The 24,879-nt window shown below is 53.7% G+C and overlaps 2 protein-coding genes across 2 annotated transcripts in view; one reads left to right on the forward strand and one right to left on the reverse strand.

The window, feature by feature from the left end:
* LOC129195352 (M1-specific T cell receptor alpha chain-like) overlaps positions 1-24,879 on the reverse strand; it is a 431,139-nt gene that overhangs the window by 381,151 nt on the left and 25,109 nt on the right. The gene's annotated exons all lie outside the window — the stretch shown is intronic.
* LOC129195360 (feather keratin Cos1-1/Cos1-3/Cos2-1-like) lies at positions 15,991-16,305 on the forward strand. Its single transcript, XM_054801306.1, has one exon. It carries the CDS (start codon positions 15,991-15,993, stop codon positions 16,303-16,305), a length of 315 nt encoding a protein of 104 aa, XP_054657281.1.

The raw sequence follows: 24,879 nt of genomic DNA on the forward strand, positions 1-24,879 counted from the left end.
AAATATCTGCAGGGACTGGAGCATCTTTCCTGTGAAGAAAGTCTGAGAGATCTGGCAGTGTTCAGCATGGGGAAGAGAAAGCTCGTGGGGGATCTTGGCAATGTGTGTAAATATGTGATGGGAGGGAATGAAGAGGAGAGTCTTCTCAGTAGTGCCAACTGACAGGAGAAGCAGCAGTGGGCACCAGTTTACAAACCTGACCGAACATGGTCCTGGGCACCCTGCTCTACGTGACCTGGCTTGAACAGGGGCTGCATGGTCTCAAAAGGTGCCTCCCAGCATAAGCAATTCTGCGATTCATTGAAATATGCTCAGATTTTCTCCCTGCTGCACAGGCTGGGGAGGCAGAGACCCAGCCTCACCACAGCACCAGTGTGTGGGTTCTGGGCAGGATGAGCTGAGACCTCTGTGCAAGGAGAGGTGGGGAAAGAATTGCTCCCCAGGGTACACCCTCCCCTTTTTGCACAGTACTGCACACTGAGGGCACGGGTGTAGGCTCAGAATCCAGAGAGAAAGTGCTGTTATGGAGCTCTGCATCCTGCACACACAGAAGCACCTGGGAGTCCTCTGCAGACTGCACAGAGGAGAACCTCCCTGAATCCACGCAAGCTTTGTACTTGCTCACCACAGCAGCACCTGAGGGGACTGGTTTGGGAGCTGCTGGTACCAGTAGATGTAGGGATTGGGATCGGTGGTGGAGAAATTGCAGTGCAGCGTTTTGTTGTGTCCTGCCTGGATGGTCCTTTCTGGAGGGAATTGGAGCACAGAGTCCTTGGGCGTGTCACCTGTACAGGCAGAAAGGAATTTCAACGCTCCTTGCACTGACCCAGCCTTCCCCTCACGAGTTGGGCCATTCCTACACAGGCTGACAGCATTTTACCTGAGCCTGGATCTGTCCCCAGGCAGCCATCACTGCTTTTCAATCCTCCTTAGGGATGATGTTGGTTTGCGGGGAGAATCGTGTCTGTGGTGTGTTGAAGCCCTCTGCAGCCCTGGAGATCAACCACAAGCAGGACATGAAATGTTCAAGGGACCTGAGACACAGTGGAGTGCAGGCCCCTGAGGGCTGCTGTCCACACTCCATCAATGCTGCCTAGAGTCCCCTGAGATAAATAGGGGCACGCAAAGCCTCCACCAGGGCTGGCAGAGCAGACCCACATCACTTGGGAGAGGCAGGCCATCCTGGAACAGCAGTAGGACAACAACTAAGTACCCTGGGGCTTCTCAGGTGACCTGGATGATGCTTCAGGAGCAACAGATTCCAACTCAGAGGGTGAGATCAAGCTGGAAAGTCAGCACCCTCCAGATGAGCTTCCACATGCAGTGCTGGGGTGGGATTGCCTGGGAATACGTCCCCAGAGCCATTCCTGTTGCCTGTGGGAGGAAACAAGATCACAGAGATGTGGTTACCAGCTGTTGGACAGAGAAACTGTCATGGACTCAGGAACATAGGGGCTCCCTCCAGCACTGGTGATTCCCCTGAGAAGGAGAAGAGACATGAAAAAGAGCAGGACCCTTCTCCAGCAGTGGACGAGTGCAGGAAGGGCTTGAACAGAGAATCTTGTCCTGTCTTTGGCTGATGGGTCTTTTCACTTGCTGAGGGTTTAGCTGACATCCAGATGTGGGGCAAGGAAGAGCTCTTCCCTTCTTGGGCTGCTATGGCCACGTGGCAAAACCATAAGAGCAGTTGTGCTTCCTAACACAAACTTCCTTCTCCAGCTGTGGCCATCAGTGGAGGCACAGGGAAAGGGAACAAGAAGACAAGCTGATAGGTTGCTTGCCCTGAGTACTCACTCCAGTGTACCAGCTGTTTTAAGAAGAGGGCATTTACATGCCTGGTTTGGCTTGTGCGTGGTGTAACCTGCAATGGGTCTGCCCCAAGTCAGGTTTCTTGGATCCTTTTCATCATCAAAGACCCTGGATCTAGACACAGCTGTAAAAGTCACGCTGCCATGTGCTACACAGCAGCACAGGCCAGGGAGGCAGACACCCAGCCTCACCACAGCCTCCAGGTGCCACTGCTGGGCAGGCTGAGCTCAGAGCTATATGCAAGCAGTGACAGGGAGGGAAGCGTCCCTCAGAGCATGCCCCACATTTCTGTGCAGTGCTGCATACCGTGGGCACCGCTGTGGGCTCAGTGCACAGAAATAGGCAGTGCCGTCCTGGAGCTCGGCATCCCGCACATGCAGAAACACCTGTGAGGTCTCCACAGACAGTGTAGAGGAGAACCTCCCTGAATCCACTTGAGGTTTCCATTTGTCCACCCGCAGCAGCATCTGAGGGGACTGAGTCTGGCACTGCTGGTACCAAAACATGTATGGATTGGGATCACTGGTGGAGAAATTGCAGTGCAGAGTTGCGTTGTGTCCCACCTGGATGGTCATTTCTGCTGGGAACTGGAGCACAGAGTCCTTTTGGGCATGACCTGTAAAGCCAGAAAGAGCTTTCAGCTTTGCTTGCCTGTGTCTGTGTCCATCTGTCACTTCATCAGCTTGCTAACTGTCCCCACTTCCCATCTCACTTTTCTCTGAAGCCTCTGAAATGCTGAGCTGTTTGTCCCTGCACACTTCTTTCTGCAGGTTCTTGTCACTTCTCACCCCCCCACCTCCATCTCCCTGCTTTTCATGCTGGTCTTTCAGTCCACTGATTCTCTCCATATCTGCCTCTGAGCTATGTTAACTGCTCGTCTCTCCTTCAGCAGTAGAAGACGTGAGCTGCTCCTCTCCCACCTCTGACCATATCTTCTTGCTAGAACAGCTCCTCCATATGGCACAGCACGTCCTCTGACCTTGCCCTGTCCTTGTATGGCATTTCAGCTCCTCTTGCATCGAGTTAGCCTTCACTGTTTGTCCCCCAAGGTTTACGACCACCCCTACAGAGACTGGTAGCATTGTCTGCAATACATCTAGGAGAGAAGCTCCTAGATGCCTCATTGCTCCGTTCCCTAGCAGCTTTCCTTCTTTCAGGCTGCCTATGTATTAGCAGCACATTCAGGAATGCTCAGTACCTGCAAATGTAAAGTGAGGTCATGTTCCTCCCCTTATGCCCATTCCTCCTGACATGTCCCAGATTATTTGCTGTACCCGTCTGCAGCCCCTGCTCTCCCTACAGAAACACTCCCAGTTTCCCTGGGGAGTCAGGACTCACGTCTCCCCGCTTCCACCACCAGCTGCACAAACCCTTGCCTCATTCTCCCCAGCCTGAAAGTCACATCTCACCAAAGTCTGCCAGTTCCACCAGGGCTGCCAGGAAAATGAGGACCATGTCACGCTCTCCCTTCGTGGGGTGCCCAAGGACCTGCCAGCACAAGGGTCCTGATGCTTGCAACTTCCTGTCTTCTGCTGCCTCTGCCAGATCAAAGAGGCCTCCAAACCACAGCCCAGAGGGTGGAGCAAAACTCTCTCCCTGCTGCTCCAGGCAGGCCTCTTTCGGTCTGTCCCTACACCTCTACCACAGACCCCTCTTGGGAAAGCCCTCTAGAGAGATAACAGACTCATGGTTTCAGTATGACACATCCATCAAAGGGACAGGCATCCCTCACAAACTTCTCCTGACATCAACCACCTAGCCAGCTGCACAGGCCTGCACCCAGCCCTGCAGGAGATGGAGAAGGCACCCCTGCACCCACCCATGTCCACCCTGTCCCTGGGAGTGTCCGGATGGAGAAAGGAGCAGGCACACAAGGAAGTGCCTGGGCCCAGGTGTTGCACACTCTTTCCCTTCACCTCTGGCCATAGAGGAGGCACCTGAAGAGAAACACAACTGTAAAGAGCATCTGCTGCAGAAAACAGCTGCACAGGGACAGACACGCTCCCTCCCTCTGGCAGGAAGAAGACTCTGCAACACAGCTCTCTGTTGTACAGGCAGTCCTTCTGTGTCCCTTCGCCTACCCACATTACCCACAACCTCCAGCTGCTTGTCCCACCCCGGGCCCCAGAACCCCAATACTCAGGCAAGCAAAAGGGCCACTTGATTTTAATGTCTGGAGCAGGGCTCCTCTGCCACTTCTCACCCAGGGACCTTTGCTCACACGCTTGGCAGGGACTGCAGGAAGCAGGTTATCAGCATAGCAGCCCCCATTCACAACCCTGCTCCCACAAGGCCTTCAGCATCTTGTTGTTTGTCGAGACCATGGCAGCAGGACAGTGGACTGCCCTCTGCTCTCCAGTGACTGCAAAGCAGTTCCCTTGTAATACAGCGACAGCTGCCACACCAGTCCCCAGCTGAAGCAGGGAAGAGGGCTGAACTTTTCCTGCCTGCCTTGGAAGCCTGTGAACACGGACGTTCACAGTTGAGCCAGCTCCTACAGCCACACAGGCCACACTGGGGACTGGAGGGGCCCAGGACCCCATGATCAGGGGCTTCTTTCCAGTTCTCACTCACCTCAGACCTTCAGCCCCGTAGGGCAACTTAGCAAATCTCTTTGTGGCTCACTGCTGAGCTTGGACCTTGAGTCTCAGATGTGTCATTCAACAAGTGCCCAGCTCAAGCTTCTCTCCTACCTCCTGGACTTCACTTCAACACCAAAGGCTCTTAATTGGAGGTGAAGGGGAATCCTGTGCAACAAGCTCTCTGTCCTGAGCACTAGCCACTGTGGGATACACTTGTAGGTGTCTGTGAGAATCAGTATCTCTTTCTCACATTGGTGGTCAGGTAGAACTACGCGCTCGAAAGGATGCCTCTCCAACACCCACAGGAGCAATCGGGAAGTGGACTGTGGAGCCGGAGGAATCAGTTTGTAACTGTGTCTCAGAGCTGATTTACAGAGTTACCAAGAAAGCATTTCTGGTTGAGGTTTCAAAGCAAGGCCTTGTATTGGCAGTGGTTCAGCTGGGTCTTTCTGTTCGACCAGGGCCTGGCAATGTCAGTGGGATGAAAGAGATGCCCAGGCGCTGCCATGCCCCCTTGGTCTCTGCGGCAGGAGCGAGGGCTGTCCGGCTGCCCGTGGGCAGGAGGATCTCTGCTGCTCGCCTCCCCCTGCACAGCAGCAAGGCGCTGCTCCTCTCCGGGAGCCAGCGGGGCCGGCGGCTGCAATCGCTCCTGCCCGGGCACCGCCGGACACCGCCACCGCTCCGGCCGCGATTCCTGCCCCGCTGCCGTCACTGTACCGGGGGATTTCTGTCTGCGCCCCGGTGGGAGTGCGGGGTGAGCATGGGGTGAGGGGAGGGAGAAGGTTTCTGCCCGGGGGGCGTCTCCGGATCCGCGTCGGGGGCACGTCCCTGGCAGGACTGCGTGGCGCGGGGTCTGCGGGGCCTCGGCGGGCCCGATGCCGGTGCCGGTCGGGCGGGGGAAGGGGCGTGGGGCGCGGGGCCGGGCGGGGCCGGGCGGGGCGAGGCGGCCCCGGCGGGCGGAGCGGCAGCGCCCCCTGGCGGGCCCGGCCGGGGCTGTCCCCCCGCCCCCGACACACACGCCCGGCCCCGCCCGCCGCCCTTCCTGCTTCGTGGTTCGTGCCCGGCCGCAGCCCCGGCTCCTCTCCCCGTGTCTCCCACGGCGCAGTAATACACCGCCGCGTCCCCGCGCCGGGGTCGGGCGAGCCACAGGGCGCTGGACCGGCGGTCTGCCGCCACCCACAGCCGCCCCGGCGGGTCCGGCACCTCTTTGGACTCTTTAAGAGCGCTCACGAGGAATGCGGGGCCTCGGCCCGGGAGCTGACGGTACCAGTAGATGAAGTCGTAAGACTGTATGTCGGGGTGTGAGCAAGTGATGTTGATGCCGGTGTCCTCGGTGGTCTCTGCCGACGGCTCCTGCTGCACCTGGGCTCTGCCCACAGCCACTGCCAGAAAGGAGGAAAAAAAAAAAGAAAAAAACCTGAAAATCTGCTTTCTACCCAGCCCTGCCTGCTATTTCCCAGAACAAATCCTGCAGAAGCAGCCAGGACCATACAGAGATGATGAGGTGCGGGGTTTCCAGAGGCTCTCGACATGTGCAGTAATGGAAGTGTCCATTAAGAATTGGTGGAGAGATGAGTGTAGGAATGAGAGTTGGAAGGGGGGAGTCATTGAGGGGAGAAAGGAAGGAGAAGAAGGGAAGGGAAGGAGAAGAGAAGAGAAGAGAAGGGAAGGGAGAAAAAAGGGAAAGAAGGAAAGAAGGAAAGAGGGCAAGAGGGCAAGAAAGAAAAAGAAGGAAAGAAGGAAAGAAGGAAAGAAGGAAAGAAGGAAAGAAGGAAAGAAGGAAAGAAAGAAAGAAAAAGAAAGAAAGAAAGAAAGAAAGAAAGAAAGAAAGAAAGAAAGAAAGAAAGAAAGAAAGAAAGAAAGAAAGAAAGAAAGAAAGAAAGAAAGAAAAAGGCAAGCTTAGAGGGCATGAGCTCATGAAGGGCAGAAGAGATGCCTGCAGAAGGGAGGATAGAGGGGGAATAAGGTTCAAGAAGGTTCAGGAGGGCCAGAGGTGAGGCCCGGGCCCAGCGCTGGTCCCAAGCAGCCCCAGGTGCAGCGCCCCGCCACCACCGCCAGCCCCACGCACCCAGGAGCACCGCGGCCAGCCCCGCCAGCCCTGCGCCCCGGCACCGCCGCATCCCGCCGCTCCGCCGCCCGCGCCTCGCTTCCCCCCTGCCAGCCCCGGCTCTCTGCTCCGCCCACGGTGCCTCCTCCCCTCCCCTCCCCTCCCCTCCCCTCTCCTCTCCGCCTCCACCGGCTCCGCCCCGGGGCTGAGCCCTGCCACGGTGACGCTCGGGGTCTCGACCGGGCTGAGAGTGCTCCGTGTCTCTGCACCGGCAGAAGTTTGGCTCCTGCCAGTCCGACTCTCCCCATCCTCTAGCAACGACCCCTCAACAAGAAGAAGCCTGCACAGCGCCAGCTGCAGCCTGGAACAGCTGTAGGACCCTGACCAGGAGGTGGACCAACTTCCCAGAGCTGTCTCTGAGCTCAGGGGCTGGAAACAGCAGCCACTGATGCCCTGCGGATGGCAGGGAGGAGGCCCAGAGCCTCCCTTCAGCTGCCTCTCTGCACTCCCAGCTCAATGCCTAAAAGGTGTGTCATGGTAAAGGGGATGTGAGCACAAGTGTGACATGGGCATGCAGGGGTCAGGTAGGGCACCGTGAAAGGTACACAGTCAGAAGGTAGGTGAGAAGGGGCCTCCAGAGGTCATCTAGATCAATCCCACGCTCAGAACAAATCCCATTAGATCAGGTTGCTCAAGGTCATATGCAGTCCAGCCTTGAAGATTTCCCAGGATGGAGGTTGCACAACCTCCCTGGGAAACACCTTCCAGTTGTTGTTCTTTCTTTTAGGCTACTGCTTAATCCGATTTCTCCATATCCCAGCTGATGTCCATTGCCTCCACTCCTAATGCTGAGCACTTCCAGTGTCTTGGTCCATTTTCTCTGTCCCCTCCGATTCAGCAGTTGTAGAAGCAAGAAGGTCTCCCCTGAGACAGCTCCTCTCCAAGGTGGGCAGGCCCAGTTCTTTCAGCCTCTCCTCACACATCATGTTTGCCAGCCCCCTTAATCTACTTGGTGGCCTTTGTTGGACTCACTTCACTCTGTCAATATCCTTCCTGGACCAGGGAGCCCCAACCTGGATGCAGTACTGCAGAGGTGGTCTCACAAGGGCCAGAGGGACAGGGTCACTTTCCTGCACTTGCTGGCCTCACTTTGACTAACACAGCTCAGGATGCAGTTGGTCCCGTTTGCTGCAAGGGCACACTGCTGTCTCCTGTTCAGCTGGGTGTCTCCTAAAACCACACATCCTTTTCTGTGCATCTGCTGCCAAGGCAGCCAGCCCCCAGCCTGCATGACCACATGGGCTGGTTCCTCCCTCAGGAGCAAAACCTTGCCTGTGCCCTTTTTGGCCTCTGTGAGCTTCCAGTCAGTCCATTTCTTCACGGTCAGTACTTTTGGAGTGTGGTTGTCCAGCCAGTTTTCCACGCACCTTATCGTCCTCTTAATGAACCCTTGCATCTCCCTTTTGGTCAGAAAGGAAGTAAAGGAGAGGGTGTCAAACATCCTTCTAAACTCCAGGTACACATACCCTGCTCTCCCTTCTGTTCTCCATAGTGTCTGTCACCTCCTGAGAAAACATTGAGGTGGGCCCTTGGCTACACTGCAGCCTCAGCTCAAAAGCAGCTCCACAGAGAGGGGAATCAGCCCTGGCTGAGCTCTTCCAGAAGAACTCCCTGGCCCTCATCTCACCAAAGGCCATTACAGGGAAGGAGGGAAGCCCTCAACAGCTCTGCCTCCAAGTTGTACCTGAGCCCAGGCAGGCAGACATTCAGGACGGGAGATGGTCTCAGGAACTTTACACACTGTGGACAGCCCATGTTGGAAAGAGGGTCAGATGACTGCTTTGGACATGCCTGTGGGACAGCATCAGGCTTTGGGGCATGTAGCTCAGATCCAATGTCCCTTCCCTCCCAGGAGCAGTTGCTGGGCACTCAGAGGGAGAGTCCAATGGGGGGCATGAAAGTCTTTGTAGGCTGAAGTCCAAAGCAGTCATCAGCTCTTTGGCTTTCCTGTGAAAGAGAGAGAGTCTGGCGCTCTCCTCAGAGCACAGCAATGCCAGGCTTTGTGTTCCCTGCATTCAGGACCTGTTTGGGACAAGGTCTCAGTCCCTGCCTGACACAGCACCAGGTCAATGAATTGTACATTTGACATTGGCTGGGACATGAGAGGGGGCACTCAGGGATGGCCAGCACAGGGTCAGCAGGATTCCTCAGCCATTCTCCATGCCCATAAAGCAAACCTCATCCTTTTGAACTCTCTATCGCTGGGGAGAGCAGCTGTGGTGTTGTCTGGAGAGGCAGGGAGTGGGGACTGCCAGCCATGCTGAGGCACTCCCAATGTTGTCACACTGAATTAAACTAAGGGTCCAAGCTGGAGTGAAACCATCCTTGTTGGGACCTAAAATCGGCAGCAGTGGAGCATGAGCTTTGGAGGGGCAGGAAAAAGAGGAGTCAGGAGGCAGGGGCTGCATTTCAGGGCCTCTTCCCTGGACAGATCTCTAGCAGGCTGGTGTCATCACCTCTCAGCTGCACTCCGGCTCCTTCAGATCTTTTGAACCTGCTGCTCTGTGGTGTTCATGGACACAGTAGTGGAGAGTGTCCCTGCCATAAGCAGCACATTCCCTCCTGATGAGGAACACACAAGGAGACACATGAACACACACACACACACACATACCCCCCCATACAGAGGCACAGTCTCCTGCATGCTGGCATGGAATCATGCACAAATTTGTGCTCCCACACCCATCCACACAAACCCAGCTGCTCACAAAAGCACACAAGACAGGAACACACATAGGAGCACAACGAACCATGGACTTGGCTAAGGACACCTAGGAACAACAGCAGCAGGGCTAGAGCACTCTGGGGAAGGACAAGGCCCCAGGCAAGCACATGGCAATTTTTGTGTACTCACAGATGCACAGAGAGGGGATGAGCCAAAACCAGCAAGAATTTTTTTCCTGAGGGCAGTGTTAGTCAGGATGGGGTCAAAACCTAGCAGCACAACCCACACACCTGGGGAGGCAAGAACAAGTGAGCATGGGGGAGAGCTGAGGAGGGAAGGAAAGAGATGGAGGTGGCACATCCGCATACAAGCCATCCCTTGGGGGTCCAGCTAAGGACGGCAGGAGCTTCTTCCTGAGAACAGCACTGCAAACAGACCCAACACAGTGACCCAGGCTAATGTCACTTGTCTGCACTGGACCCATCCAGCACTTGGGCTGAGCCTTCTGTCTGCACTGCTGCATTCCTGCCCTAGAAATCCTGGAGCCTTTCACCCCAGCGCTCAGAAGAAGCCTTCATCAGGGAATGGGCATGGCACAAACCTGGAAATGAAAAGGCAGCAGTGTTGGAAAAGAAAGCACAGCCTGTATCATTAGCTGTGATGGTTTGCATGCAAGATGAGCTTGTCAGAAAATTGTTACCTCTGCAAAGGGTGCTTCTGGTCCTGCAGCAACACAGGGCAGGTATAAAAGCCAGCCCAAGCCCCTGCTCTCTCATCCTCTTCTCCTGTCTCCTTCTCCTTGAGAACCAGGTGAGTCTGGAGCCCCTTCTCCTCCTCTTCCAAAGTGAGAGATTTCCTTGATGGACCTCTCAGCTGATACTGGCTCTGTCCTGTGCTGGGGCTTGAAGCATGTTGCTACGGGAAAGAGAAGTGGGGAGGAGGTATGCTTAGAGAGATGCTGGGACAGGGCTGAGAGGACTTTCGGTTTCCGAATTAGGATAGAGACTCCCTGGACCAGGCGGCTCTTTTTAGGGCGATAAAGACTGTATGGGTGCAGTTTCCAGCTTCCCACTCAGGAGTGGCCTTGGCTCCTTTGTGACACAGAAAATAGCAGGCTGCTCCTCACCCACCCTTGTGCTCTGCTTCCTCCCTGCCCTCTCTTCCAGGTGCACCTCCACCCTTAGAGACATGTCCTGCTACAACCAGTGCCTGCCATGCCGGCCATGTGGCCCGACCCCGCTGGCCAACAGCTGCAACGAGCCCTGTGTCAGGCAGTGCCAGAACTCCACCGTCGTCATTGAGCCGCCTGCTGTGGTGGTGACCCTGCCCGGCCCCATCCTCAGCTCCTTCCCACAGAACACTGTTGTGGGCTCATCCACCTCTGCTGCTGTTGGCAGCATCCTCAGCTGTAATGGAGTGCCCATCACCTCTGGGTGCTGTGACCTCTCTGGCATTTCCAGCCGCTATGGTGGCAGGAGGTGCCTCCTCTGGGAAAGATGCTAGAAACACCCCATGGAGACACCGTGAAGAACTCAGAAGATGGTGCTGGGCAGAGGATTGAGATTTTGGATGTTGATTTCACTATAGCTGGATGGCTTTGCTTTTCTCTCCCTCTTCCTTGTTTGCTTTGGTTCCCCTTGGCAGCAAGGTCTCACCAAGAGCAGCCTGGTGGGCACCGTCTGTCTCCTCTGTAGCTATGGGGCAGGCAGAAAGACAGCACGCTGGAACTTCTCCATGGCCAAGGACCACAGACTCTTGACTGCTTCCAGGGGTCCCTGCACTGCTCTGGTTTACTTGGAGTGACTTTGTTTCCCTGTTTTGACTCATTAAAGTTCTGCTGCATTCAAGCCTGGCCTCCATGTGGTCCTTCCCTCTGTGGACACTCCCCATGCTGCCAAAGGAGAAGGGTGTTGCTCTGGGGATGAAGGGAGTGAGGGCACATTCTCCATTTACAGAGTGCGGTGGGTTGACCCTGGCTGGAGGCCAGGTGCCCATTAGAGCCGCTCTCTCACTCCCCTCAGTCACTAAACAGGGGAGAAAAGGTATAACAAAATGCTTGTAGGTCAAGATAAGGACAGGGAGAGATCACTCACTAGTTGTTGTCACGAGCAAAACAGACCGAACTTAGAGAGGGAATTCATCTAGTTTATTACTAGGCAAAACAGAGTAGAGGAATGAGAAAATAAAATCAACTCTTAAAACACCTCCCCCCACCCCTCCCATCTTCCCGGGCTCAACTTCACTCCCGACTTCAACCTTCCCCCCCTCAGCGGCACAGGGGGACGGGGAATGGGGGTTTCGGTCAGTTTATCACATGTTGTTTCTGCCGCTTCTTCATCCTTAGGGGGAGGACTCCTCTCATTGTTTCCCTGCTCCAGCATGGAGTCCCTCTCACGGGGTGCAGACCTTCAGGAGCACACTGCTGCAGTGTGGGATCCCCCACAAGGTCACAAGTCCTGCCAGCAAACCTGCCCTGGCGTGGGCTCCCCTCTGCATGGGTCCACCGGTCCGGCCAGGAACTTGCTCCAGCGTGGGCTTCCCACAGGCCACAGCCTCCTTCAGGTGCCTCCACCTGCTCCGGCATGGGGTCCTCCACAGGCTGCAGGTGGAATCTCTACACCCCCTCATCCTTCTTCCATGGGCTGCAGGGGGACAGCCTGCTTCACCATGGTCTTTCACCAGGGGCTGCAGGGGGATCTCTGCTCCGGCACCTGGAGCACCTCCTCCCCCTCCTTCTGCACTGACCTTGGTGTCTGCAGAGTTTCTTACATCTTCTCACTCCTCTCTCCAGCTGCAAAAGCCCTCTAACTTGGTTTTTTTCCTTCTTAAATATGTTATCACAGAGGCGCTGACAGGCTTGGCCTTGGCCAGCGGTGGGTCCGTCTTGGAGCCGGCTAGCATTGGCTCTATCAGACACAGGGGAAGCTTCTGGCTGCTTCTCATAGAAGCCAGCCCTGTAGCCCCCCCCACTACCAAAACCTTGCCACGCAAACCCAACACACAGAGGAATGGGAGGTTGGGACAGCTGGCAGTGGCTCCTCTTTTGGGCACTGTCACTTGGAACTGAGGAAGACATCCCTGGATGCTCTGCTGCCAGTGACCATCAGGCCTTGCCTTGCCTTGTCTCTGCCCACAAAAGCCCAGAAAGGCAGGAGGCCCTGACCCGTTAGCATCCCCATGAGCTCTTGAGGAAGGGCGTTCATCTCGCTATGGTTGGAACTGCACTGCGGTGGCAGGGGGTGTGGGGTTCTGGAAGATAGTTTGCTTTGCAGAATGGCACAAGTGGTAAAGCAGGGAACAGCCTTTGGGATGGCCCATAGCCACTACTCCACCTTCATCTCCACTCCACCATCCAGTCTAGGGGTCATGGCCAGCATGCATGGGCAGGAGTAGCAGGGAAAAGTTGCCCATGCTGCTGAATGCGTCGATGCTGGAAATTGGAGCTGAGCATGTGGGAGGTGAGGGCAGTCAGCACAGAAATGGGGACAGAGAAACGGTGTATTTCTGAGGGAGATCAAATTGCTCTGATACAGAGCTTGCAGGAGCATGTGAAGATCAGCAAGGATGAGGGTACTGGGTGCACTTCCCAAGAGAGCTAAGGGGAAGGCAGAGCTCTTGACTGCTTCACGGGTCCCCCCACCTGAGAATTTGTGCTCAGGAATTGGCTGCCATTCTGGGGGGAGCAAAGAGATTTTGTATCTGCAAATCTCAACCCTTCTGATGGGTGGAAATGTCTCTTGGCAGCCACTACAGCCTCGTATCCTATTGCTTGCATGAAAATCCAGATGTCCTGACAAGAGTGTACAAGTGGAAGAATGGAAAACCCCTTTCCACTGTCCTGCACCAGGGACTTATGCCTAAGGAAACATCTCTCAAAACAACTGAAGGCCAAACTTTTATAAAGGCATTTCACTTGCATGTCGGAAATCCTTCTTCCCTAGTCACGCTATCAATACCCATCATCTCCAGCAGCACAGTTGGACTTCCTATCCCTCCCACAGTAGACCTTGTAATAAGCAGAAGGTCCTTCTTCAGGATGATACCATCAGCAATTATCCTGGTGGAAGAGGGAGGGATGGCATGTCTTGTGACAGAAGGGACAGCTGCTTGTGGCTCTTGGTGTGGCTCTTGGCATGACCCCTGGTTTGCCTGTCCAAGACAAATGATCTTGGAAAGGCAGGAAAAAGCCACAGGATCTAAGTGGTTTTTACAATTCAATCTAAGGGTATTGTTGCCAGAGGTCCTTTTATTAATGATGATTTACACCATCTACTGGCAGAGCTGCAACTGTTATTTACACCACTCTGACTCCCCTGCTGGACCGCTAAATTGACACCCTAAGAAACAGGGATGTGAAAGCTGCTGGTAGTTGTTCACCTGTACTAAACAACTGGCAAGGTTGTAGTGTTTGACAGTAGAAATGGTGACTAGAGGTGTTTCCGATTGAGAAAATGCTCCAAAAGCACAACTGGCCACAATGGGGTAACCCTTCTGTGGATGGGATCTGCACAGTGTCCTGTCCCTGGCAAGGGGGCAACATATTGTATTGTGCAAGTGACTGAGCACTGGCACAGGTTGCCCAGGGAGGTTGCCAAGTCTCCTTCTTTAGAGATATTCAAAACTGACCCAGATATGGTCCTGGGCAGCTGGCTCTAGGTGGTCCTGCTTGAGCAGAGGGGTTTGACCAGATGACCTCCAGAGGTGCCTTCCAACCTCAACTCTTCTGTGATTCTCTCATTCTGTCAGAGCAGCTGACATAGAGCAGCTCAGGGTTCTAAGCATCTGAAGGGAGGTAAGGTTACCTATACTGTCCTCTCTTTCTTTCTGTTCTTAGCGCTAATAGATGGCATTTGAAGGAATGCTTTGAAGAGTCTGAGTGCCTTTTGTTACTGGGACCAGTCACGCTCATTTCTGGAGTCCCAGCCTCAGTGTTTGCAGGCTGTGGGGAGTCTGGCTTGTCCTAGACACACAATGTTCTGCTGCTGTGTAAATCCCCCAGTGAGGCTCCACTTCCTTTCCAGATCTGGGGCTGGTCTCATACCCCCATGTCTCCCTTAAGGAGATCACTAAGGGCAGCTGGGAACATGTAAGTTTGGAGGAGTTTCTTCAATTGTAATGCAAGCATGAGTGTACACAATCATTGTGAGTGAGTGTGAGTATTTGCTCCATCTTCCTTCCAGGGGCTGTCCAGTCAGCTCTCAGAACCCCCTTTGACGCATCATCCAGTGAACTTGTGCATGTCCAAATGGCAGTAGGAACTCCCTAGTTCTTTCTTCTTCTCCTGTGGGTGCTGCTTCATTCTCAGAGAGTCTGCTGGGAGGCTCAGGGTTGTGGTAGACCTGTGGAGAAGCCGTGTCAGTAAAATCTGAGAAGAACCTCTCTCTGTATTTCTTCATAGGGCAGGGGTTCCATCCCTCTGATTGTTTTTGTGGCCCTCCTCTGGACCTGCTCTAACAGACTCTCCAGAATCTCCCCACAGTCAGTGAGGAGACATCAGCTGCCACACTGGACTTAGCCCATCCCAAAGCAGACGTGCATGGTAAATGGGACAAACCATCCTTCTGGAGACACTGATCCTGCATTTCATCATTTGTGGCCTCTGAACTCCCCAGCTAGCATGAGCTCATATCACGGCCTGCATACCTGGTCACCTCTGCGATGATCAGAAGTGAACACACAAACTCTCCTACCAGCCCTTACACCACCTCCATGCCATGGCTAAAGGCCATATCCATGTCCAGGGTACTCTAGGACAGACAGAGAGCAGGGAGAGGCCTTCTGTGTCAGTGAAAGTGTCATGCTGGGAACCTCACTCTCATCAGCTGCATCTCCGGCTCTCACCGAGTGCAGACCAGTCTTCCCTCAGCCACACTGAACCCTTGGACACAGGACATGCAGAAGAAGACTCTGTCAAGTCCACGACCTGTGCAGTGGCCCTGGGCAGTGCAGACAGGCTCTCTTTGGGTGTCTTGAGTCTTCCCAATTGACTCTACATGTCTAGAGGGCTAGATTTGTGTGTGTGCCTGTGTGTGTGTCTGTGCGTGTGTGTTGACTGAGCCAGCTGTTTACTTCATCTTGAGTGATCTTTTCTGGACTCTTCCAGCATGTGAGATGAGTCCTCTGCCCACACTGACGTGTTTTGCACGGGAAATGCTTGGGCCTCTCATCCTGTCACACAAAAGATGCGTTCACTGAGGAATGTGCCTGGCATAAAGCAGGACATGAAAAGACAGCAGTGCAGGAAGCCAGAACACAGCCCACAGCATTAGCTGGGATGTTTTGCATTCAAGATGAGCTTGTCAGAAAATAATCACCTCTACAAGGGATGCCTCTGGCAGCCTGGGGCAGTAAAGGTCCATGATAAAAGCCAGCCCAACTCCTCACTTCCTCAGCCACTTCTCTTGCCTCCTCCTCCTTGGGAACCAGGTGAGTCGGAAGCTCCTTCTCCTTCTCTGATTTCTCTAAAAGGAGGTCTCATCTCAGTGGGCTTCTCAGGTGACACCAGCTTTGTTCTGTGCCAGATGTTGGGGCTGCTTGTCACGAGAGAGGGAAGTGGGGAGAAGGTTAGGCATGGAGGGAAGCTGGGACTGTACTGAGGTGGCTTCTGGACTCAGGGGCTAAACAGTGGCTGCATAGGAGCTCTGTGGCTTTTATGGGCCCTGGCAGGACGAGGCCAAGAAGCTCTCATACATCTCTGCCGAGCCTCCGCCTCCTGGCCCTGCATGTTCTTTGGCTCCCTCATGGTGTGGTGACAGGCTGCTCCTCACACATCCCCATGTTTTGCTTCCTCCCTATCCTCTCTCCCAGGTGAACCTCTGCCCCAAGACATGTCCTGCTACGACCAGTGCCAGCCCTGCCGGCCCTGCCAGCTCTGTGGCCCGACCCCACTGGCCAACAGCTGCAATGAGCCCTGTGTCAGGCAGTGCCAGAACTCCACCGTCGTCATCCAGCCCTCCCCCGTGGTGGTGACCCTGCCCGGCCCCATCCTCAGCTCCTTCCCACAGAACACCGTTGTGGGCTCATCCACCTCCGCTGCCATTGGCAGCATCCTCAGCTGTGATGGAGTGCCCATCACCTCTGGGTGCTGTGACCTCTCCTGTATCACCAGCCGCTACTGTGGCCGCAGATGCCCGCCCTGCTAAAGATACTGGCAACGGCCTCGGACAAGGACCCCCAGGAACTCAGAACATGATGCTGGACAGAGGATCAAAATTTGTGGCATTGTTTTAAGGGCAGCTTAAACCATCTCTGGCTTGCACAGCAAGGGCAAGGCTGGGTCAGCCTGAGCTCTCTGAAACTACGGCCAATGCCTACCTTTCCTCTCTTCCCCTCACACTTTTCCTCTCTTGTCTTTGGTGTCTTGTGCTTACCTCACAGCATGGAGCAATCTTCTCGCCTGTCTCCCTTTGCCAGGCAGGTCAACAGGTTGGTCCTGTGGGAACTGTGCCACAGGAAAAGGGAGACAGATTCTTAGCTGCTCCTGCTCGTCCCCGCACTGGGGGCCTCCACTTGCAGTAACCTCATTTCCCTCTTTAGACTCAGTAATAAATTGATGCAACCTTGTCTGTGTCCCTCCGGTGGTCTTTCCATCTGCATACTGACCGCCAAGAGAGAATGACATTGCTTGGAGCAGAAATTAGGAGGAGGCATCATCACTCCTATACAGGCATTGGAGGGTGGGACACACTGCAGGAAGTCTTCTTTTAGGTTCTGCCTCTTGAGGCTGAGGAAGACAACCCTAGTTACACCACAGCCAATGGCCATCAGCCCTTGCCTTGCTGTGTCTCCTCTCAGAAATACCCCCTTGGCCCTGGAGCACATCATGTGAACAGGAATCCTGACAACTACTGTCCTCCAGAGAGAACTGTGGGCATATGGGCTGTCCCAGGGAGGTCATCAGTCCCACAGGGTCATGGGGAAGAGTGCTCCTCTTGCTTTGGGTGGAACTGTACTGGGGAAGGAGACTCAGAAAAATACGTTGCTAAAGGATGGCTGAAATTGGGAATGGGAAAATAGCCATGCAGATGGCCCACAGTCATCTATCTGTCCCATCTCTCCATCATCTGATCTTGGGGCCATTGTCATCACACCTGGGCATGGGCAGCAGGGACAGCTTCCCCATGCAGCCCTATCCCCCTTCAGCACAGCATCTGGCATGGCCCAGTTGTTGCCAACCTCTTGGCTGAGGTGTTCACAAGTTAGTGTTGATATCGGCAACAGCAGGCCACGCACTGGAGTCCCCTGTCCCTCTGAACCCAGCACCCTCTCGGGTGAAGGCAGCCCCAGGACAGTGACTGCTGCTCAGACATGCAACACTGCTCTCTGTTGCCTTGCCTTCCTCCCGCACAGCTTTCCTGAGGCCCAGGACCTCAACGGCCCCACAAGTGCCACAACGCAACTCTGGTCCAGAAAGGTGCTGTGCGAGAGGAGATACCCCCAGCTCTGCAGAGACCTGGCAGTCACAGCGGGATTTGATTCTGCACTCAGCATGAATCATGAGCTGTCCCTGAATGGCCCAGGGCACGCACCAGCCCAACCACAGGGCACAGGTTGGAGTGCCTTCGCCCAGGCACCAAGCTCCTTCAGCATTCCCAGAGCCCTGGGGCTGAAGTGGCCCCGGTGCTTCGTGCAGCACCACTGCTCCCCACACTCAGGCCAAGGCCTTCCCTCATCTGCAGACCCTGGGACCCTGTGGTGTGGGGTTTGCTCTCACACAGACCCCACACACCGCCAGCACCACAGGACCAGGGTGGAGGACAGGGTCATTCCTGCATGGGGTGAGGATGGGGGGCACCTCCCCCCAGTCCAGGTTCTGTGCGAGGCAGTGCTGAGTCCTATGGTAACACAAGGACAATGAGCATCAGGACCAAGCCCACCTAGACCCAATGCAACCATGGGTCCCAGCTCTGGCTTGGCCCCTGGCTCAGGGTCTCTATGAGAGCTCAGGCCTCATAGATGCTGATGCTAATTTGCAGGCACTAGGTATGCTTTTTCCACATTGTCCATCCCTCCTTTACCAAAAGCCCAGTAATGAGCAAAACTTGAGTCCTCCACAGATTTGATAACAGGCTATTTACAGAGCGCTTCCTGCTAAAGCGGTTGGCAGGAACTGTAACCCCAGAGAATATTCTCAGGCCAACAGAGAGCAAGCGGTTGGCATTCACCAGTGGGCAAGCAGCTGCAAGTGAGGCAGCTGCACATCATCAGAGCAGGTGAAAGGGAGATAGAGAGGATTTTCTCTGGCAGCTTGATGAGCCCCAGTGCAGTGGAGAAGGAGGCAGTGTCTGCCTCTAGTATTAAGGTAAGGGCAACCTCTGGCATGGGGAGGGGAAGGAGAGGAGAGGAGAGGACGCATTCAAGTATCTTAACATCTTTTTTAAGTTGTGGGAGCCAGAACTACACGCTGCACTCTAGGTGAGGCTGCACCAATGCTAAGTACGGTGGCATAATCACCAATCTTGACCAGATGGTTATACTGGGTTTGATGCACCCCGGGATGTGGTTTGCCCTCTTGGCTGCCAGGGCATGCTGCTGACTCATAGTGAGCTGGCTGTTAACCAGCATCCCCAGATCCCTTGCTGCAGGGCTGCTCTCCCAATTTATACTTGTGTCTGGCAGTGCTCCGTACCAGGTGCAGAATCCAGCACTTGATCTTATTAAATTGCATGCCTTTGATGATTGCCCAGTGCTCCAAATATCTAGATCCCTCTGCAAGGCCTCTTGTCCCTCAAGAGAGTCAACAGCACCTCCCAGTTTGGTATCATCAGCAGAATTGCTCATGGTGCATTCAACTCCTGCATGAAGATCACTGATAAAAATATTGAAAAGAACTGGCCCTAGAATTGAGCCCTGAGGCACACTGCTGGTGACTGGTCGCCAGCCAGACCTAGCCCTGTTCGCTACAACCCTTTGAGCCCTGCCGTTCTGCCGGTTCTTCAGCCAGCACATCGTGTACCTGCTCATCTCACAGTTGGACAACTTGTCTAGAAGGATGCTGTGAGGGACAGTATCAAAAGCCTTACTAAAATCCAGAAAAACTACATCCACTGCCTTCCCTTCATCCACTAGGCAGGTGACCTTATCACAGAAGAACAGTAGTTCCACAGGACTTTCCCTTTGTGAACCCATGTTGACTCTGCCTGATGATTGCATTGTGCTTTAAATGCCTTTCAGTTGCAACCAGTATAATCTTCTCCATAATTTCTCCAGGAACTGAGGTTAGGCTACCAGGTCTGTAGTTTCCTGGGTCTTCCCTCAGGCTCTTCTTGTAAATTGGGATAACATTGGCAAGCTTCTGGTCAGCAGGGACCTCCCTAGACCTCCAAGACTTTTGGTAGATGATTGAAAGGGGTCCTACCATAACATCTGCCAGCTCCTTCAGTACTTTGGCATGAATCCCATCTGGCCCCATGGACTTATGAACATTCAGCTGATACAACTGGTCCCTTCCAATTTCAGTGTCTACCAATGGAAAGTCACTTTTCCCGCAGCTGTTGTCCTCTGACTCAGAGGACCAGGCAGCTCAAGGTCTACCGGTATTGTTAAAGGCTGAGGCAAAAAAAGCATTGAATACCTCCGCTTTTTCTTCATTCCCATTAGTCAGGTGGCCATCTTCAACAAGTATCAGTCCAATGTTTTCTTTAGGCCTCCTCTTGCTGTTAACGTGCTTCCAAAAAGCCTTTCTTGTTGTCTGACATGACACTAGCCAGTTTCAACTCTAATTGAGCTTTGCCCTTTGTCCTGGTTTCAGCTGGGGTAGAGTTAATTTTCTTCCTAGCAGCTGGTAGAGTGCTGTGTTTTGGATTTAGAGAGAGAATAATGTTAATAACACACTGATGTTTTTACTTGCTGCCAAGCAGTCAAGGACTTTTCAGCTTCTCATACTGGCCTGCCAAGGAGAAGGCAGGGGGCATCCAAGAAGCTGGGAGGGGACACAGCCAGGACAGCTGACCCAAACTGGCCAACGGGATATTCCATGCCATACGACATCATGCACAGTATATAACTGGGGAGTTGGCCAGGAGGTGCAGCAGCCCAGGAACTAGCTGTGCATCGGCTACGGGTGGTGAGAAATTGTGCTGTGCATCACTTGTTTTGTATATACTTTATTATTATTATTATTATTATTATTACTACTACTACTACTACTGCTACTTCTTCTCCTCCGCCTCTTCCTCCCTTCCTTTCTGACCTCTTAAACTGTCTTTTTCTAAAGCCAGGAGTATTAACTTTTTTTCTTTTCAATTCTGTCCCCCATCCCACTGTGGGCAGGGATAGTGAGCGAACAGCTGTGCGGTTGTTTTAGCTGCCTGCCAAGTTAAACCACCACAGCCTTTCATATCTCCTCCCTGCATAAGCGAACGACAGCTCTGTAATCTCCCCGCAAAGCCTGACCTTCCTTCTAAAGATCTTGCAAGTTCTTTTTCCTCTTGAGCTCTGCGAGGAGTTCCCTGTTCAGCCAGGCTGGTCTTCTGCCCTGCTTGCTTAACTTTCAACACAATGGAATGCCTGTGCCTGTGCTTTTAAAAGGTGGTTCTGAAAAACTGACCAGCGCTTGTAGACTCCTTGTCCAATCCCACTCAGGGGGTGAGAGTGAGTTAACTTTTTAATTCTCTGCGCGGTAAGCAGAAGTAATGACAATTACTTTAGAGGTTCAAACCAACTATAAATTTACTTAAAACTCAGTGGAACTAGAAAAGATAGAGGCTTGGCAAAGGTCATAACAATGCTCAAAATTTAGCAGAACTATGAAAGGTAAGGTTTCAGCAAAACATGTGACGATATTACCCTAACATGCCGAAAATTAAGTTAGAGACAAGGAGAGTGATAGAGAGGAAAGAGAGAAAGAAAAGAGAGAGAGAGAGAGAGAAAAGATATCACCACCCTTGGATCCAGCGATGTTCTCTGCTCGTAGTTGTAGTCTTCAGGTGGTGGGCGCACGCCAAAAACTTATGTTTTCCCTTTTTATAACCCGATGTGCCCGCCGCATATGCGGGGGTCTGTCATCACTGAGCAGGCGCAGTATGTGGTCAGGAATGTTCAGAAATGTTCTAGAAATGAGTCGGTGGGTTGGGGGGTCCTGGGGGTCTCACTGCCCCCCCCCTTCAGGGCTGACCAAGTGACTGGTGATCTGTCACAGGCACATGGTGCACAGGGCACAGATGGTCATTGTTTATGTGTTTTAGGAATAGAGGAGTGGTCTCACAAGACGTTATCCTGCCTCCGCAGGCTCCGTTCTTGTTCAACGCTCCCTGGTCATCATCAGCCCATCCCTGTCCATGTCAAGATGGGTGTTTGGACATTCACTTGTTATCAGGGCCTTACACTCCTAAGAGCAGTTTCTGAGGGGACAACCCCAGCATGGAACCTGGTGACTTCTAACACCAAGGGGAAGGCTCCTGCCCCACCAAAGGGCTTACAACTACAAAATAGGTTCACTGCCCACACAGCTAAAGAGGAGCCACGTGTGCCTTGAAGCCCTGTTTTTTTGAACAAGATCAAGAAAACAGGGCTTAAGTGGGCTCACGTCTAGCAGCTGCATGTAAAGCAAGGAAGTGCCTACAAGGCATCATTGTGGAGAAGTCCCCAAAACCCTTTCTAGGACGTCAACGTGCTGGACTCCTCTGTCAATTGCCTGTACCCTAATGCACGTGGTATGGAGAGTAAACACAAGAAGTTAGAGATCTGTGTGCAGCTGCAGGGACACAATCACACCGGGGTCACGGAACCGGGGTGGGATGTCTCCCATGACTGGCATGTTGCAATGGAGGGACAGAGGCTGCTTCAGAAGAACAGGCTGGGAAGACAAGGAAGGGGGCTTGCCCTTTCTGTGAGAGAGCAGTTGGAGTGCATGGAGCTCTGCCTGGGGATAGGTGATGCAGCAGCTGAGAGCATATTGGTGAGCATTAAAGAGAGCACAGGTAAGAGTGACATTGTAGTGCGTATCCGCTACAGGCCACCTGACCAGGAAGAGCCAGTGGATGAGGCCTTCTACAGACAGACAGGAGCAGCCTCACATTCACAGGCCCTGCTCCTCATGGGGAACTTCAGTCACCACAATATCTGCTAGAGGGACAACACAGCAGGACATAAGGAAGCCAGGAGTTTTCTGGAGTGCATGGACGACAACTTCATCACCCAAGTGAGAGAAGATCCAACAAGGACAGGTGTTCTGCTGGACCTCATATGTACCAACAAGGAAGAGCTCGTTGGGGATGTGAAGATCAAAGGCAGCCTGGGCTGCAGTGACAATGAAATGGTGGAGGTGGTCAGGATCCTGAGGGGAGGGAGGAGGGTAAATAGCAAGCTCACAATCCAGGCCTTTGGGGCAGCAGGCTTTGGTGTCTTTAAAGCAGACACCTTTAAAGGTCTGCTTGGGAAAGTCCTGTGGAGTAAGGCCCTAGAGGCTAGAAGGGCCCAAGAAAGCTGCTGAGCATTCCAGGAACACCTCCTGCAAGCTCAAGAGCAGTCCATTCCCAAAGAGCAGAAAGTCAGGAAAGCATGCCAGGAGGCCTGTAGGGATGAACAAGGAGCTCCTGGCCAAACCAGAACAGAAGAAGGAAGAAAACAGGAGAGGGAAGCCAAGACAGGTAAGCTGGGAGGAATCCAGAGGCACTGTCCAAGCATGTAGGGGTGAGGTTAGGAAAGCCAAAGCCCAATTGGAACTGAATCTGGCAACGGATGTCAAAGGCATCAAGAAGGGCTATGTGCCATACCCAAAACTGATTTTTCTCTTCCGGCATCATGCTGTCTACCCCATAATTTCCCAGTGGTAGAAGAGGGCCCACATAGCTTTGATTTTCAGCAGCATTGAAAAAACGAGGGACATCATAAACTTTGCAGGCCTCGATACCCAAATCTTGGGGAAGGCTGCTTAGTTGCATGGGTAAAAGATTTAGACTCTATGAAATCTAGCAGTGCAGCCCACCTACTCCCTCCGAGTGACCATTGGAGTGAGTTGGGAGGGAGAGAAAGAGAAAGACACGGGACAGCCTTACACAAGGAAGCCCTTGGGTGAGCAGCCAAGGATTGCAGGGCTGGGAGCAGCTGGGCCCCTTCCTGTCAATGTAGCCACAGGCAACCCCACCAGCATACCCCAGGACAACATCACTTGCCTGCACTGCACCCCTCCGGCACCTGAGCTGAGTCGTCTGCTGGCACTGACACATTCCTGCCCCGGAAATCCCGGGGCCTCTCAATCCCAGCACTCGGAAGAAGCCTCCATGAGGGAATGGGTATGGCAAGAGCCAGGAAATGAAAAGGCGGCATCAAGGAAAACAACCACCCAGCCCAAGTTATTACCTTGGATGTTTTCCGTTCATCATGAGCACCTTAGAAAATTGCCACTTCCTTAGAAGCTACCTCTGGGCCTGAGTGTGTTGGGTTTGCGTGGCAAGGTTTTGGTAGTGGGGGGGGCTACAGGGGTGGCTTCTGTGAGAAGCTGCTAGAAGCTTCCCCTGTGTCTGATAGAGCCAATGCCAGCTGGCTCCAAGATGGACCCACCGCTGGCCAAGGCCAAGCCAATCAGTGCCTCTGTGATAACATATTTAAGAAGGGAAAAAACCAAGTTAGAGAGAGAGAGTTTGCAGCTGGAGATAGGAGTGAGAAGATGTAAGAAACTCTGCAGACACCAAGGTCAGTGCAGAAGGAGGGGGAGGAGGTGCTCCAGGCATCGGAGCAGAGATCCCCCTGCAGCCCCTGGTGAAGACCATGGTGAAGCAGGCTGTCCCCCTGCAGCCCATGGAGGAAGGATGAGGGGGTGTAGAAATTCCACCTGCAGCCCATGGAGGACCCCATGCCAGAGCAGGTGGAGGCACCTGAAGGAGGCTATGGCCCCATGGGAATCCCGTGCTGGAGCAGGCTCCTGGCAGGACCTGTGGACCCGTGGAGAGAGGATCCCACGCCAGAATAAGTTTGCTGGCAGGACTTGTGACCCCATGGGGGACCCACGCTGGAGCAGTCTGCTCCTGAAGGTCTGCACCCCATGGGAGAGACCCACGCTGGAGCAGTTCTTGAAGGACTGTAGCCCGTGGGAAGGACTCATGTTGGAGAAGTTCGTGAAGGACTGTCTCCCGTGAGAGGGACTCCATGCTGGAGCAGGGGAACGATGAGAGGAGTCCTCCCCCTGAGGATGAAGAAGTGGCAGAAACAACGTGTGATCAACTGACCGCAACCCCCATTCCCCATCCCCCTGTGCCGCTGAGCGGGGAGGAGGTGGAAGCCGGGAGTGAAGTTGAGCCCAGGAAGATGGGAGGGGTGGGGGGAGGTGTTTTAAGATTCCATTTTATTTCTCATTCCTCTACTCTGTTTTGCTTAGTAATAAATTAGATGAATTCCCTCTCTAAGCTCAGTCTGTTTCACTCGTGACGATAATTAGTGAGTGATCTCTCCCTGTCCTTATCTTGACCCATAAGCTTTTTGTTGTACTTTTTCTCCCCTGTCTAGTGAATGAGGGGAGTGATAGAGCAGCTCTGGTGGGCACCTGGCCCCCAGCCAGGGTCAACCCACCACACTGGGGCAGGTCAGGGCCACCATAATAGCCAGCCTAGCTCCTTGATCTCTCTCCCACTTCTCTTGCCTCCTTCTCCTTGGGAACCAGGTGAGTCTGAAGCCCTTTCCCCATGTCCTTTTTCTGCTCATGCAGATGTGTACTCCTCCATCCTATGCTGAGTCATGGTGCTGCTTGCCATGAGAGGGGGTAGAGGGGTGAAAGTCTC

The sequence above is a fragment of the Grus americana genome, chromosome 22 (assembly GCF_028858705.1).
Source record: "Grus americana isolate bGruAme1 chromosome 22, bGruAme1.mat, whole genome shotgun sequence".
Lineage (NCBI taxonomy): Eukaryota > Metazoa > Chordata > Aves > Gruiformes > Gruidae > Grus > Grus americana.